This window comes from Ambystoma mexicanum, chromosome 1p (assembly GCF_040938575.1).
Source record: "Ambystoma mexicanum isolate Mex_15411 chromosome 1p, UKY_AmexF1_1, whole genome shotgun sequence".
In the NCBI taxonomy this organism is placed as follows: Eukaryota; Metazoa; Chordata; class Amphibia; order Caudata; family Ambystomatidae; genus Ambystoma; species Ambystoma mexicanum.
Genome location: NC_090921.1, coordinates 93,425,169 through 93,439,800, shown reverse-complemented (window position 1 = coordinate 93,439,800; position 14,632 = coordinate 93,425,169). Strand labels below are relative to the sequence as shown.

General features: G+C 45.4%; 1 protein-coding gene across 8 annotated transcripts in view; it reads left to right on the top strand.

Moving 5' to 3' along the window:
* MINK1 (misshapen like kinase 1) overlaps window positions 1–14,632 on the top strand; it is a 2,066,166-nt gene that overhangs the window by 1,193,001 nt on the left and 858,533 nt on the right. For all 8 annotated transcript variants that reach the window (XM_069644001.1, XM_069644014.1, XM_069644008.1 and 5 more), the window contains exon 11: window positions 6,626–6,695. In XM_069644001.1, the coding sequence (XP_069500102.1) occupies window positions 6,626–6,695 (70 nt within the window). The remainder of the gene's footprint in view (window positions 1–6,625; window positions 6,696–14,632) is intronic.

Below are 14,632 nucleotides of genomic sequence, written 5' to 3'. Positions count from 1 at the left end.
AATGTACACAATACCTCCTTCGAATACCTGGTCAGTCTGGGACATGCTACCATTTATGTAAAGGATCTCCTCTCTTGCCACACTCAAGCAACGATCTTAAACATCTATGTACATTAAATATAGTTTATCTGTCATTTAGTACCATTTATATATCATTTTAATCTAGGATATCCTGTAAGAAATGAATCAATGAAGACTTTGAATAACTTTCCAGAGTTGCGACCAGGCTTCATCCTTGACTCAGCGTTTCTGCTCACCAGTCCACTTTTTTTTGTTTCAAAGCGCAACCTTTACATTTCGTCACTACTTTTCAATATTTTATAAAGATTTACTATAAAATGGGGTTAGCCAGTGTGGGAGTTTGAGCGTATTTAAAAACAAACTTGGAGCTCTACATGCTGTCGCCTTATTTTGAGTCTACAAAACACATGCCCAATTTGAAAGACTTGAAGGCACTCAGACCCTTGAATTGCAAACTGTTCTTTGCATTATTGAAAAGATTTCACCATTCCCTGTAAAAGAATGTTACAAGTCATAATGTGCCCCTCTTAATCGCAAGGAAAATGTGGACATCTCGTCCTGCGCATCCGCTATTTCACGCTGTACTCAGAAAGCACGCCAAAGGAGATCACATCCATGGCGTGTAGCAGAGACCAATTCAGCGCGGACTGAACAACTTGCCGTTTCCAGGGTTCTCTGCACTACCAGACCTAATTCACAGCGTACCACTGCCACAACAATGTCAAAACTGGAAACGCTCAAAGAAGAGGAGGCAGACAGAGAAAACCACAAATCCCAGGCAAAAGCGAGAGGTAGTAGTAATGGTAGAAGCCCTTGCAAAAGATTAAGTGGGAAGAGCAATGGCTGAAACTCTGGCCAAGGATAAGTCAGAAAGGAAAATGCATAGTTCCAGCCAATACAGAGAAAGACTTATTCCTGAGGTTTAGACCAAGGAAAAGGCAAAGAACAAACAGGAAGAGGGCCCTGGCCAGGGAAAAGAAGGCATTGGTCTGGCCACTAGTTCTCGAAGGCAAGCCAGTGGAGTGGCATAGGCACCAACCTAGGTTGAAGACAAGGTAGAAGAGTCTCTCTCCAGGATTAGTGCCTTGGGTAGAGTATATAATCGTATGGTAGAATCTTTTAAAACCCACAGACAAACTAACAACCATCCTGATAAAACAAATAATGAACCTTATAGTTAAATCTTTGTATGTGCCATTTCTAATGTCTTGTGCCAAATTGTATTTGGTTCCTGTTTTTGAACACTTTGGTGGATTTGTGGCTATATGGAGGATGAAGAAGCAACCAGCCAAGAGGCGCTTCTAAGGTGCTGAGAGAAGATTGCAATGTCCGGTAGTGAGACCTGATGGAGGAGAGGCCATGGCTTTGCATGTTGGAGACCACCTGCAGAGAAGCAGCCTGTTGCAGAAGCCACTGACCTGAGACCTTTTTGAGGAGACCCTGAGGTGTTGTACTTCTGGAGACTACAGGGGGATATCAACCAGAAGTGGCAGCGGCTTACAATCAAGAAGGGTATTCAGTGAACTCAAGTACCCTCTAAGCCAGCGGTTTCTTTCCACACTCTGTGAAACAAGGTATTCGACAAGCTTACCATGCGTTCCCTTCTGGTGCAATCCCAGACAAGCACAGCACATGCAGCACCCTAGAGAATAGGGCAAAAATATTAAAACCCAATGGAGCGGGCAGGCTAATTGTAGACTTGTCCCAGCCCTATGAGCCCAATCTAGCCCAAGGTGCATAGATACAGAAACCAATCACAACCCTCCCCAAATTAACAGCCACGGGTGCAGGCCCTCAGTAGAAGACCCACCTGGTGGGAGGTGGGAACACCATATAAAAAGCAGTTGCCTCCATTTGGACAGTGTGGGTTGTTATAGAGGTTTGTTGAGAGCAGTGAGAGTGCTGAAAGTAGACAGCAGAAATTATTAGGAAGTGCTGCAAGCAAGAAGAAAGAGGAGGGGGTGGTTGTAGGAGCAGAGGAGGCAGTGACAGTGACCTCAGGAGAGGTGGTGATATAAAGAGAGGTGGATGAGTTGGCAGTATCTTAAGTAAAGGATACAGTAGAAGTTGGGCAACCCCTTAGCTAGAAATAGCAGGAATGTACAAGGAGGCTGAGTTGGTGTAAGTCAGGCTGATGAGACTGGTGGAGGAAGGAGACCCCGAAAGGGAAGACGGAGGAGTACCATCAAAGGCAGAGCAGAGGGGGCCCAGAGAGCTAAGGAACACGGTATCTCTTGGAGTTGAATAAAGTTGAAGTGCATCAGAGGATGACAACAACCTTTAGACCACTCTCACCCTGGCCTTGATACTACAGCTGTGCCATCCGCATGTTCGAGACTATACAGCTGACACAGTTCACCATTGCGGAATGAGTAAAGAAGAAAGGGTTTGGGAACCACTGAAAAACCTGCCACACCACTGTAGAAGGTGAGATGTCAACCCACCCTGGGACAGACTCTATTTGATTTATTTTCATCCCATTTTTGTTGTCCTGTATATAGCCATACAGTGTGAACAATGTCACTAGTGTTCAGACTTCTGTGGATCCTGCATGGACGTCTAACCAGGTTTGATGAGATTTTTCTGCAGCCTTCTAGTCGCGGGAGCAACACTATCCTAAGAGGAATACCAGGTACTAACCAAAAGCTAGACCAAAATCACTCACTGGTAGCATTGGCAGAGCAAATGTGGCTTTATTCGATGGAGGGAAGCAGGCTAGTGGATAGGTACAATTAGTGCTTATTGATAACTGTAAGATTCAACTACAAATTACAATTGCACTACACATGTTTGCTGAAAAAATATACTCTATTTTAGAAGCACATAGTTCAGCTATCAGTTCAAATATATACTTGGGGTTGGGTATAACACCCTGTAAAACAATAATGTGAATAGAAAACAGTAGAAAGGGCCTCAGGACAGACACTTCCCACTCCTAAACTGATATAAGACAGGTGCCTGGCAGTAAACTCTGCACGTTCTTATGCCAAGGAATGGCAGAGAAAAGGGATTCCTACGCAGAAAGGTAAATACATTCACCCATCCCCGAATCCATGCCGTTGCACGGGTTGAACAGGTGTCCCCCACAACCTTTAAGACATGCACAGCTAAAAGGGAAAGTTTTAGCCACGTGTAATGGAGTTCAAAGGAGTAAAAGGGTTGAAACAAATTACAAACCAGGCACAGAGGACCACTGAAAATACATACAAAATAGATGTACTGGTTATATCTAGGTCCTAGTTCACAATTGGATACATTCAGAAACACAGTAACAGAAACTGTACAATGTTCAATGATAAGCAGTGAATTATTACATTAAACACTCTAATAAATCACTGGTACCTTCTAAAGTCCGTTTTTGGCAGAGAATTCCGAGGAACCAAGGTGGATACAAGAAAAATTCCAAAGGCCAGGCAAAATACCCCTTTTTTGTATTTTGTAGTAGTTCAAACGTTTGCAGCCAAGGAAGACAACACCAGAGAGAATCCCCTCGAAGGCCACCAGCCAAGCTCGAGACCGTCAGACACAGAAGAATGAAATCTAGGAAGGATTTTGAGTAATGTAAGGCAATCGCAAAATTCTTCTGTGTCTGGCAGTAGATCGGGGCTTCAAAATGTGCAGTACAATTGGACCTAGAGGACCCCTAAAGAAGATTCCAAGAAATAGATCAGGAACCAGAGACGACATGCACTTATGGCACCAGTCTCTGAGGATTTAGCCCAGAAACTACAACAACACCTTTTAAGTACAGGGCATCTTTTACAGGACTGGGACAAGGATATGGTACCCAGGACCTTGAACATCAGATCAGTGACAACCCAGACGGATGAAAAGTGGAACAAGGAAAAGTGGCCCCACAGGATGATGGCCCACCAGCCAGCCAAAAGCAGCAGCAGTGACTGAAAAGGCCCCATGAAGACAGAGGAGCCCAACCCAGTGGACATCGAGCCAGCAAAGATCGGTTCCACGATGATGGGGCAACTGATGGAGGTGATCACGGACAGGTTCGGATTAAGCGTATTAAAGTGTGATTCACCACTCTTCCAGACCGTGGGCACTACCTACCTCAAGGCACCGGGTCCAGAAGGATTATGCAGGAAGGCAGCAGAATAACCCAGAAATGGTCCCAGTTCATCAAGTCAGAAGACAAATGAGAGAATGAGGAAAAGCCCAGGACGAAATGTCAGCAGATTCCATCTACTACAGTCCAGCCAGTATGGCCAAACCAAGTTGTGGAATGCAGCAGGCCATTTCAGTGGCAATCCTCCAGCAATTCTGGAAAGAATCTGCTGATCTGAGGAATGTACAAGTTCTTCTCTAGATAATAAAACTCACTCACAGGCTGGCCTAAACCAGCCCTGCAATCGCGCCAGGCAGAGCACACAGGTTTTGGCGGCACAACATTCAGGCTTACCGCCACACAGGATGTAGGCGGACTGTCTCCTCCACAGACGTAGGATGTGCATTGTCGTGGGCAGGAAACCAGGCTACCCAAATTTAATCCACTTAGGAGAGTGAAAGGCTGGGCTCAGAGCGAGCCTCAAACAGCTGAAAGACCCCTTTTGGCTTGCCTCCTGACAAAGGGATGGTCAAAAGCAAAATAGCCAGGGGTAAGACTTAAAAAAAAAACACTGTACACCAATAGGTACAGTACATTTGACTACGAATGGAGTAAGAATGGCTGCACTGCGTTTTAGCTGCCTCCAGCCTACTCCCTTAGATACTTTATAGGATCATAGAATCTACCTAGAACCAACAATGCTTAGACATCACACTGATTCTGGTTGCCATATTGGCTACGAAGAAAGCACACCAGAAAAAGGGTTTCAGTGGCAGGAGGAGTTCAACAGAGGTTCCCTCTGGCCACAAAAGTGGGTTAAAAAACAATTACGACAGAAAAAATAAATCAAAATGTTTAGAGGGCCTCCAAGTAGGATCAGAGAATTTAAATGCATTCTGTCCTAATAAGGGTTATAACTCGTCCTAAAAACATGGCTGAGTATGGGGGAGAGGACCTGGGAGTTCCCTTGTGTACCGCCTCTGGGATTGGCATAGCCTAGCAGAAGACTCCCTCTCGCCCCAATGACATTTTGTCACAGCAGCCACCCTTGGTCTGTGCAAACAGGTGCCAGACAGTTAGACAAAGTATTCCTCAGTGTATCAGTTCCAATTGATGTAACATCGAGCATGTCTGAAAATAAGAAACTGGACTTTGAGGATATTGAAGGACACTCAAGAAAACATGGGAGAGATGTGTGTGTTTGAACAAAGCCGGACATTCCTCCGTAGGTTTTTTACCTGTTATTTAGGATTATTTTACTGTTCTTTGTGTGAGAAACTCCGCTCTGGCAAAAAACTGAGGATGTAGAAACTGACACGTGAGATGCTTAATGACACACTGATTGCTTCGATGAAAAGGCACAGTGGAAATGTTAGCTTAATTAAGGCAATTTATTTTCCTATCATGGCTCAAAATAGAATTCGCGTGTTTTGGTTGAAATCACTTGTTTTTGCATTTTGGTGACATGGCATTTGTGTGGCTACCGAGCACTATGGCTATCCCCAACTACCAAGGGAGCAAAGTTGGACATTTGCTGGGACCAGTATTGTGGAGAGGAGGGGAAGGATTGGCTTCACTTTATCTCAATGCAAATCTATGCAGTTATGCCCCAATGACTCCCAACATTGCAGCGGGCCAATCAGGAAAGGATTCCCAATGAATTAAATGCATCTTTGAAACCCTTACTAATTTATGTTCATGGTCTGTTCATTGGGGCTTTCAAAAATTAACAGAACAGGTTCCCCTGTGTATTTTATTAAGCAATCAGTTGTTGCACTTTGGAGGACAGGCAGACTGCATTATACCTATTATTATTTTTAAGACATTTTACATTTTGTTTGTCCCCAGACACTGTTTTATTTTCACAACAAATTGTGCGGTGAAGTGATTCACGATACAATGCTGCATATTGGCATTGTCGCGTTGCTAAATCTTTGTATCACAACACAAGAGGGAGTGGAGGGAAAGAACTGTAAAAAGTCGTCCAATAGAAGCAAATTGGAGGTCTGTTTTTCTGGGCTAATGATCCTTTTAATTATTCTGGTGCTGTTCTCTGAGGCGCAATAGGTGATTGCCTCAATGTTTCCAAAAGAAAATTATGCTTTTGTGTGTCCTTTAAAACAGGTAATCTTGCAGCCTAAGGAGGTAGGGTGCATGCTATGAAGCTCCGCATTTCCCGTTAGTAACTGTGGATAACCATATATTCTCCTTAGGGAGTTTGTTGAAATAATGGAAAGGTGTGGCTGGAGTTGCACTTAGCATGGGTTTGAGTGGTCAATGGCTCTTGTCATTGAACTGCCTCGTTTGACAGTGCTAACATTAACTCTGATTGTATGGTAGTAGTAAATTGATTTTAAGTGCAAGAGGCGCATTCTTTTAGATGCCCGTCCTTCTGGACTGAGTGCACTGTTAATCACTGAGAGACTGAATTAGGGTTATGCTGACACAGACCTGTCCAAGTTCATTTTGTTTTCTATGTGTATTTTAAAAAGTAATGTATAGCTATATATCATGATTTATAGGTCCTTCTCTCTCCCTAACTAGATGATACGGAGTACGAATACAGCGGGAGCGAGGAAGAGGACGACAGCCATGGTGAAGAAGGGGAACCCAGGTACCTGCTGCTTTCCATATTGATTTTGTGACTTGGCAAATCTGTTAATCTCATCAGTACATTTGGATCCCTCGATCATCAGTGAACACGCCTCTCTCCACTACTCAGTTTAATGATTGCTCGCTTTGGTAATATCATTTGCAAATCTATGCAAACAGATTGTAAGAAAAGGATTCTCTCCCACTCCACTGGATAGTGTTCTGGGGGAGAGGAAGGAGGTTTCGTAGCAGCCCTTCTCCTTCATCACACTACATCAACGCCCTTTTCCTTTCACGCATCCCCTCTCAATTCAGTTCAAATGAATGCTTCTATTTGGCAAATGCCCATAAAACATCGACATTTACAGATAATGAATACCATTAAGAGCCTAATGTCACAAAACATGTATGTTAAGTATATTTTGTTAGACTTGAATAAACATAACTCTATTAAGTTGGATGCACCAAGAAATACAGCAGAAACACTTGTGCAAAAACAAGCTAATGTCAATCAGCAACGAGATGATGTGAGATTCATCGCAACTTACTCCCAGGATCACTTCGAGATCAGAAGAATCTTAAAACGTAACTGGCATTTATTACAACTTGATCCTTACCTAACCAGATTCACACAGCATGGTCCGCAAATTATTTTTAAAAGAGCACAAACATTAAGAAATCAGTCCTTTGCTTCTCCCCCGAATAACTGAGAGGCAATTCACAAATTGGCTCACACAAGATAATTTCGGATTTAGAATGTGGCACCTGTTCCATGTGTCAATATGCATTTGACAAATCCACTGACTTTTGTGACATTTTTTTTTTAAGTCCTCCTTCGTCAGTCCTTCATCACAGTCCCTCTCCGTTGTTACAGTCCTTCTCTTGTCCATCACTGTCCTTTGTCACAGTATTTCTCCTTCATCGAAGTTCTCCTTCGCCATTGCTTTCTCCTTTGTCGTAGTCCTCAGTCGCTCAGCCCTGCATCGCTGCAGCCCTTCATCGCCACAGCCCTTGCCTTTTTCCACAGCTGTATTATTCTTGTCCAGTTCCGCTGCTGTCTTTCTGTGTCAGTCCTGCTTTGTAATGCCTTTTGTCTCAGCCCTTTTCCTTTGTTCCTGAGACAGTGTGCCATCGCCCTTTCCATCTACTCCTATCTTTGTATCGCATCATCCGCCTTTTCATCTGTTCCCCCTCCATATGTCCCTCTTTATATCCCTCTCTCACTTTCTCTCTTGCTTGCTATATTTCCCTTCTCATCCTAATGATCATCAGTTTGTGTATCAAAAACCATCAAATATCTCTGTACAATGTCTCCATAGAAACATGCACTACAAATTGAATCGGTAGATCACAGTCCATCAAAGAATACTTTAACGAATTGAGGGAATTTTTCCCTTCTCCCCAAGGGGGAGCCCGCCCTCTCTCCCTGTGAGGCTAGGGAAGTGAGCCAGCTCCGCAACACCCTCCCCAGGGGTTGAGCCAAGTGGGACTTCAACGGGAGAGACTCCCCATCTGGGGACAAGCCCTCCCGGTCCAGTGAGGAACTCCCTGATGCCCTCCAAGTGATGGTTTATATGATTTACACAACACAGACAGAATTTATTTGAGTTAGTTATTCATAGCTTCTACATCTACAGTAGCCTATACCTTACTGAATATCCCTGTACGAAGAAACTAACTTTCCCTGGGTGGAGTGCAGTCTCCCTAGTCGGCGCTGTTGTGCCACCTCTCTAATTTAGGGGATGGAAAAGAGACTAACTCTTCACACACTCACAAATTCCCTCACTGCTAAAAACAATAGCACACTACAGGAAGTCAAATATAATTTTAATCCTTCCTTCTCACGTGTCTTATAGCAAAAAATTAAAAAATGAGGAAAGTTTTCTGTATATGACTTGTTCTACATAAGACTTTCGCAGAATTAATATGCCAAATAAAATGATGTGTTTTAACCGAGCTTGCAGTCTATCTGGAAGTCTCAGGGGTTCTGGTCATCACCATGAACCACTATTCAATGTCAGTGTATCCGCTTTCTTCAGGACTGATACCCGACACATTTAGTCGGAGTTACAATTGGCATACCATTTATGGTGGCATCTAGCGTCGGAGGCACAGGGGAAGGTAAACGCTTGGTGCGGGTCCAGCAGGAATGCAGGGAGGTGTAGCTGTGCTGTTTCAACAACAGAATACCGGGGACCTTCAATCCCCGGCGAGCCTTGACGGGAGGAGGGGGGGTTAGATGTGCAACTCTCGAAGGAGGAGGAGATGGCCTTGTAACTTCCTGCGGGTCTCTGTTCACAGAACAGCATGAATGCTCTTACATGGCAGGGTGGCTGGGGGGTTCGGGGGCATTATGTAAGGGGCACATTTTTATAATTCACATATTCTCGTGTTTGTTGAATCAATACAGTGAAAAGGTTTTCATTAACATCATATCCTATAACATTAATTACTCTGTTGCTTTGATCCCACGGGGGAAAAATGTACACACAACTTGAGGTAGAACCTGGTTGGGGGATGCATGGGTCTCAGTGACATATCACAACTTTAAACATGTGATTAGGATTTGTGACTCGAGGATCGAGGATACTACGAGTTCATCTATCATTTTAACCACAGCGGATGTGGCTCAGAACTTCAAATAACTCCCGAATATCATAACACTCTCAATCATACTATACACAAGCATTTTATATATTGCTCTTTTAATTATTTTACCCTAGCAGCAAACATCGGTCAGTAAAAGGAGCCTTCGAGTGTCCATACTCTTGACACCCTTACACGAAAATGTTCTGGGGGAGACAGGGGTCGTACCATATTAACATGGGCAACTGGGACTATGGGTTTTGAGCATTTTAGCAGAAGACTTAACAGCATTGGCTAAGGCTGGGAGACCCAGGGGTTTAACATTCGTGTTTAACACTTCAGCTAGGGGAACAGGGTTGGGGGGGGGTCATGAGCACCATATATCATGGATGTGGGGGTGGGTCTGCACAGGGTCGAGGTATACTTGATAGGGACGACTTTGTTCTTCCCAGACCCCAACTAAAAGTCAGGTCACCGCCAGGGCAATGATGTGCTGCGGAAGGTAAATGATAGTGTTTGTTCTGTTACTTGTTCGCCTCTAGTTGCTTGTGAGAATGGGCCTTCAACGGATCTACCATGGGGAGGTGGCTGAAGGGAAGCGCAGGGCTCACTGTGCGCGGACAAGTGGGGGGTGAGCTGCAGCTTCTGCAGGCAGCCTGTTCCACAGAGGCCTGGGTTCAGTATGCTCAAAATGGAGTCTAAATGTATTACAAAATGGAGTCTGTTATGCTACAAGGTGAGCCGTGCGGCCCCACGTGTCGATCCGCTGCCACCCTACCTCCCGGGCCCAGGTGCATGGGGGCTGCTGACGAGTCATGATGAGCCTCACATAGGGGTGCAATGTGGTGGAGGGGGGTCCTAAAGACCTTTCCTCCCATACACCACATAAGCCTCCAACCCTATACAGCTGCAGGTTTCAAATACCAAGACACACTGTAGTCTTCATCCTGATTACAAATATTGCCTCCCTTTCCCTATCCTAAATCTCTCCCTCCCTTCCCTAAGGGAATTCCTATTAATGGTAGTTGGAGACGGCCGCAGAGTTGCAAAGCCCAATGCATACAACGTTTTACTCACTCTGGCCTGCCATGGGATGTTCATGCAGGAATCTAAGCGTATAATCGTGTTCAATGTGGCTTGGAATATGCTGGCTTCTGGGTTACCTTGATCTGCACCCAGGTCTTTAGAAACAGGGGTCTGGAAAACCTGAAAGGAGGCTTGTAAGGAAGAGTTTCATCTTTAGTAACCGTGGCACATGGCGGTTAGGCCCAGAATTCAGCACCATACATAGTCAGAAGGGCAGACCTCTGATGATAGACAGCAAAGGCCAGTACAGGACAATGCAAATAGGTTCCTTTGTTTTGCTGAAACATTCACTCTCCCGTTCAAAAACACATATCCTTCATCTACATTTTGAAATTGTGGGCCTTGCTTGGTAGAAGTATGCATGAAGTATGCATGAAATGTAATCTCTAACTATAAAACCTGCAGGAAAGAAATGAGTAAAGAAGCTACTTGAGTTGTCCCAGAGGTAGATGGTAAGGCATGAATGATGCTGAAATGTTTCTCAGACTGGAATGGGTATATGGCCTTAATGCTATTGGATATTCCTTGCACCAGTCATAACTAGCTTGTTTACATCAATGTTGATGTCCTCTTTGCATGGACGTTACTTGTAAACTGGTGCTTGGTTTTGGTACAGCACAATATTCTCATCTTGCTGCAAACAATAGTTAACAAGAAGTATGTGCCCTCCTACACATGGTCTCATATTTTTATTTCTCGGAATGCTAAAGTTGTAAATTTTGGCAATTTAGTAAACTGATTTTAGGAATTACTCTTTTATTGTATATGGTTTACAAAGCAATTTATTGACCTTTACAGTAGGAGCAGGCACTGTGCCTTAGCTGCGTATTTAAAATGTTAGAAGTAGGGTGCTTAGCCAAGGCGGAGAGTCATGTAGACGCTCTCTCTGTCGTCTCTGTGCACAGGGGAATACTACAGCATATTTCACTGCTATCTGACCACGGTGTAGAGGAAGCCTTTCCTGACTGAAAACCTGAATAGGAAGTGCTTGAATGATCAAGCCGTGGACACGAGATCCCGGTTCTGGTGCGGTGAAGATCTCAAGATGGCACTGGTGGCGCTGTGTCTCGCCTGGCTGATAGCTTGGGAATGCTCAAGCCTCGTAAGCCGCTGGCGACAGCAGTACTGGCCCAAACAATGTCTCTGCAGGCACCGAATGCCCTAAAGGTGTGCAAGATCCTCTTTTATATATTATGGGGCTGAGCATGCCAGGCGCTGAACTCAGCACTGGAAGCGGTTTAGCCTGGGACTGGTACACTGATACTGGAGCCCAGGAGCGGCAAAAAACTCTCTGACTGCGATGTCCCCTGGAGGGATTCGGCTCACGGTGAAGCGCAGAAACAAGGAATCCAATGTCGGCATGCGGGAACACAGCACAGCGAAAAACTTGTCTGCTGCGCATGAATCAGCGGCCTGGGAACGTCTTGAAGCACCTTTGAGCGCGGGCACTCCCCGAGAAGGCACTGAATGGATTGCTAGAGAGCCATTAGCCTGCACACTATACTGCCAATACAAATTGATCTACAATCGTAATAATCAATACAGAGTAATTTGGTTTCAACATAATTGATTTCAACGCTTGGTAACCCTGTTAAGAAGCATCCGTGGTTTGTGGTGCTAGACAGCAGGGTAACTGGGGCAATCCAAATGCCTGGTGGAATGTAAACACGAAAGGGGGGAGGGGGGTAGAGATCTGTGGAAAGAAGTGAAGGGCATAACACCACTGGTTCACACTCATTAAATAGGTGCTCTCCTCCCTCTTTGAAGCTTCTGATCCCCTCACCACTGGACAATCGATGATTTTTTTTACGTACCAGATCAGCATAAGCATGTCGGAGCAATGGATTCAACTGCTTCCCCTGGCCTGCCTTGCAACAACGGAGATTCCACACCGGCTACCAAAGCTGATAGTTCTCTACTCTTTCAAGGCCTCAAAAAGAACATGCTACTTGCGTTGAAACGGGACATATCGGACTGCAAGGCTGATTTTAGATGGTGTGAGAAAACCTGGCAGTTTTCTCCCACCTACTCCCCTCTAGTCAGGTTGCCAGGGAAGGACCATTGCTTTTGGATCCCGACTCTGGGGGTGGACAAGCGGGGGAGAATCATCTGATTGGAGGGTCACAGGGGATTGGGAGGAGAACATCAGAGTGTGACATGGTAGTCCCCCCTTTTCCCATTCCACCTCCAAACCCTTTCCCTCAGCATTCATGGGGTATTTCCAAACCCATTTAATCTCCCCCTGCCCGTTTCCAACAAATGCTGGGTCGAATATGAGGCAACCAGGAGTAGTGAAAATTTCCCATAGGCAGACCATATGAGGAAGGGCGGTTTGGCGCACCCGACTTCGAACTGTATTATATTGTGGCGCAGGTGCATTATGCAACTTATTGGGCTATGTCCGATTACACACTACCACATTCACGACTGGAAAAAGTATGCGCTGGTCCAGCCTCCTTGAACTCCCTTCTAGTTGGCGGTACACATCAGGCGCAACACCGGTTAGACCCGGTGGAGGCCACCTGGGAGGCATGGAATAGGCTAATGGGTAGGGGGTCCCAGGCACGACTATACACCGTTTTTTTCCTCTATGGGATATCCCGATGCTCCCCCGACTGTGGTGCGGGGCATAGTCAAAACATGGTGTGCAGTGGGTGTCCACACGGCTAGCGACTTCTATAAGGATGGCCGCTATGTAGAGTGGGAGGAGTTCAGGATGGCTGTAGGAGGAAGCCCTATGCAGACATTAAATTATTTACAAATGTGCGGCGCGGTCCAGGCACACTGGCCTGCTTTTCCAGGGGAGCCAACATCACACCCATGACTATCATACATATTACAAGGAGCCACCACTAAGAAAAGTATCTCAACACTATATAAACTTGCACTCCAAGTAATACACGCTCCAAGTCGGGTGAGGACCTTCTGGTAGAATTCACTGATCTCATTGAAGGGCACATTGCGCATTGTCAAGAGGTTTCACTGAGTTCATAGTTCAGGCTTATACACTTCAAAGTTTTGAACAGGCTATACTGCCCCCCATGTACACCACCCACCCCCACCCCCGAGGCAAGGTTGAATTTGTTCTGTACCAAAGCGATTCATCAATGTTGCAGATGCGGAGATAGCAATGCCCACCTACTGCATATGCTCTGGTTCCACCCTAAACTGTATACATATTGGAATGCCGTGAAGGCCACTTTGACCGAGATACTAGGAGGGCAGCTACTAGATTTGTTGTGGAGTGATTGCATGGTCTGCTATATTGGTCGAATGGGTGTACCCCAGCGCAGACTCTTGAACCTTTGTTTATTGTTGGCCAAGAGGACAATACATATGAGTTGGATGCACAAATAGCCTCCCAAGAAAGAGATATGGCTGAAAGACGTGGTACGGGCAAATGATAATGAAGAATTGTATATCGCCTTAATGTCCAGTGTCGCCAAATCCAAGGACATATGGTCTGACTTTCGGGCATACCTGGCCGTGGCTGTCTCACCCCTTTGAAGTGAACTGCTAATTCCCTTTTCTGCTGCGATTTCTGCACATGTGTGTGTGACCATCGAGAATGTATTTGATTTGATCATGCCTCTTAATTCAAATATGGTAAAATTCTGCTGTATTCCAAGTGTAATAGATAAACAGTAAAAAAAAGAAAATTCCTATAGGAATAACATGGGGTGTGTAAGGGAAACCGACTGTAGAAGGAACTGAAGCTGTCCAGTTGATAGGCATTCACTAATTATCACTCACCACTGACACCTGACTCCACTTGACTGTGTTTTATTGACTATAAAAGATGTGGTTCTACACAGTTGAGAAAGCTTGGGACTTTGTTTGGACAGGAGGAGCAAAGGAGCAGAGTGCAGCAGGACCGATGGCCCAGTGGAGAATAGCGTGCCGAGACGCTGGCCTGGTGTTTGTGATGGGCTGCGGCATGGCTAGGGAGCCCTGTCTTCAGAGAGCCGGAGAAAAGTACCGTATAGGCTGCTGTTAGTAGTCTGAAACATTGCTAGTTCCCTTTGGGGCCTGTGCCGGCCCCAGGGGTGTCTGAAGGGCAGGTGGTGGGATCCTGACCTCAGGCCTGCACAACCAGGTGGGACCACTTGTCACGAGAGAGAAAGGGAGAAAGAGAGGGAGAGGTGCAAGCGACCGGGCAGTGCGTAAAGTGCGCACAGGAAAGCTGGAAATGCTGCCAGCGGGCACGGAAAGGTAAAGAAAGTGCAAGTGTGCACGGGAAAGCTGGAAAAGGTGCCAGTGGGCACAGAAAGGTAACAACAGTGCAAG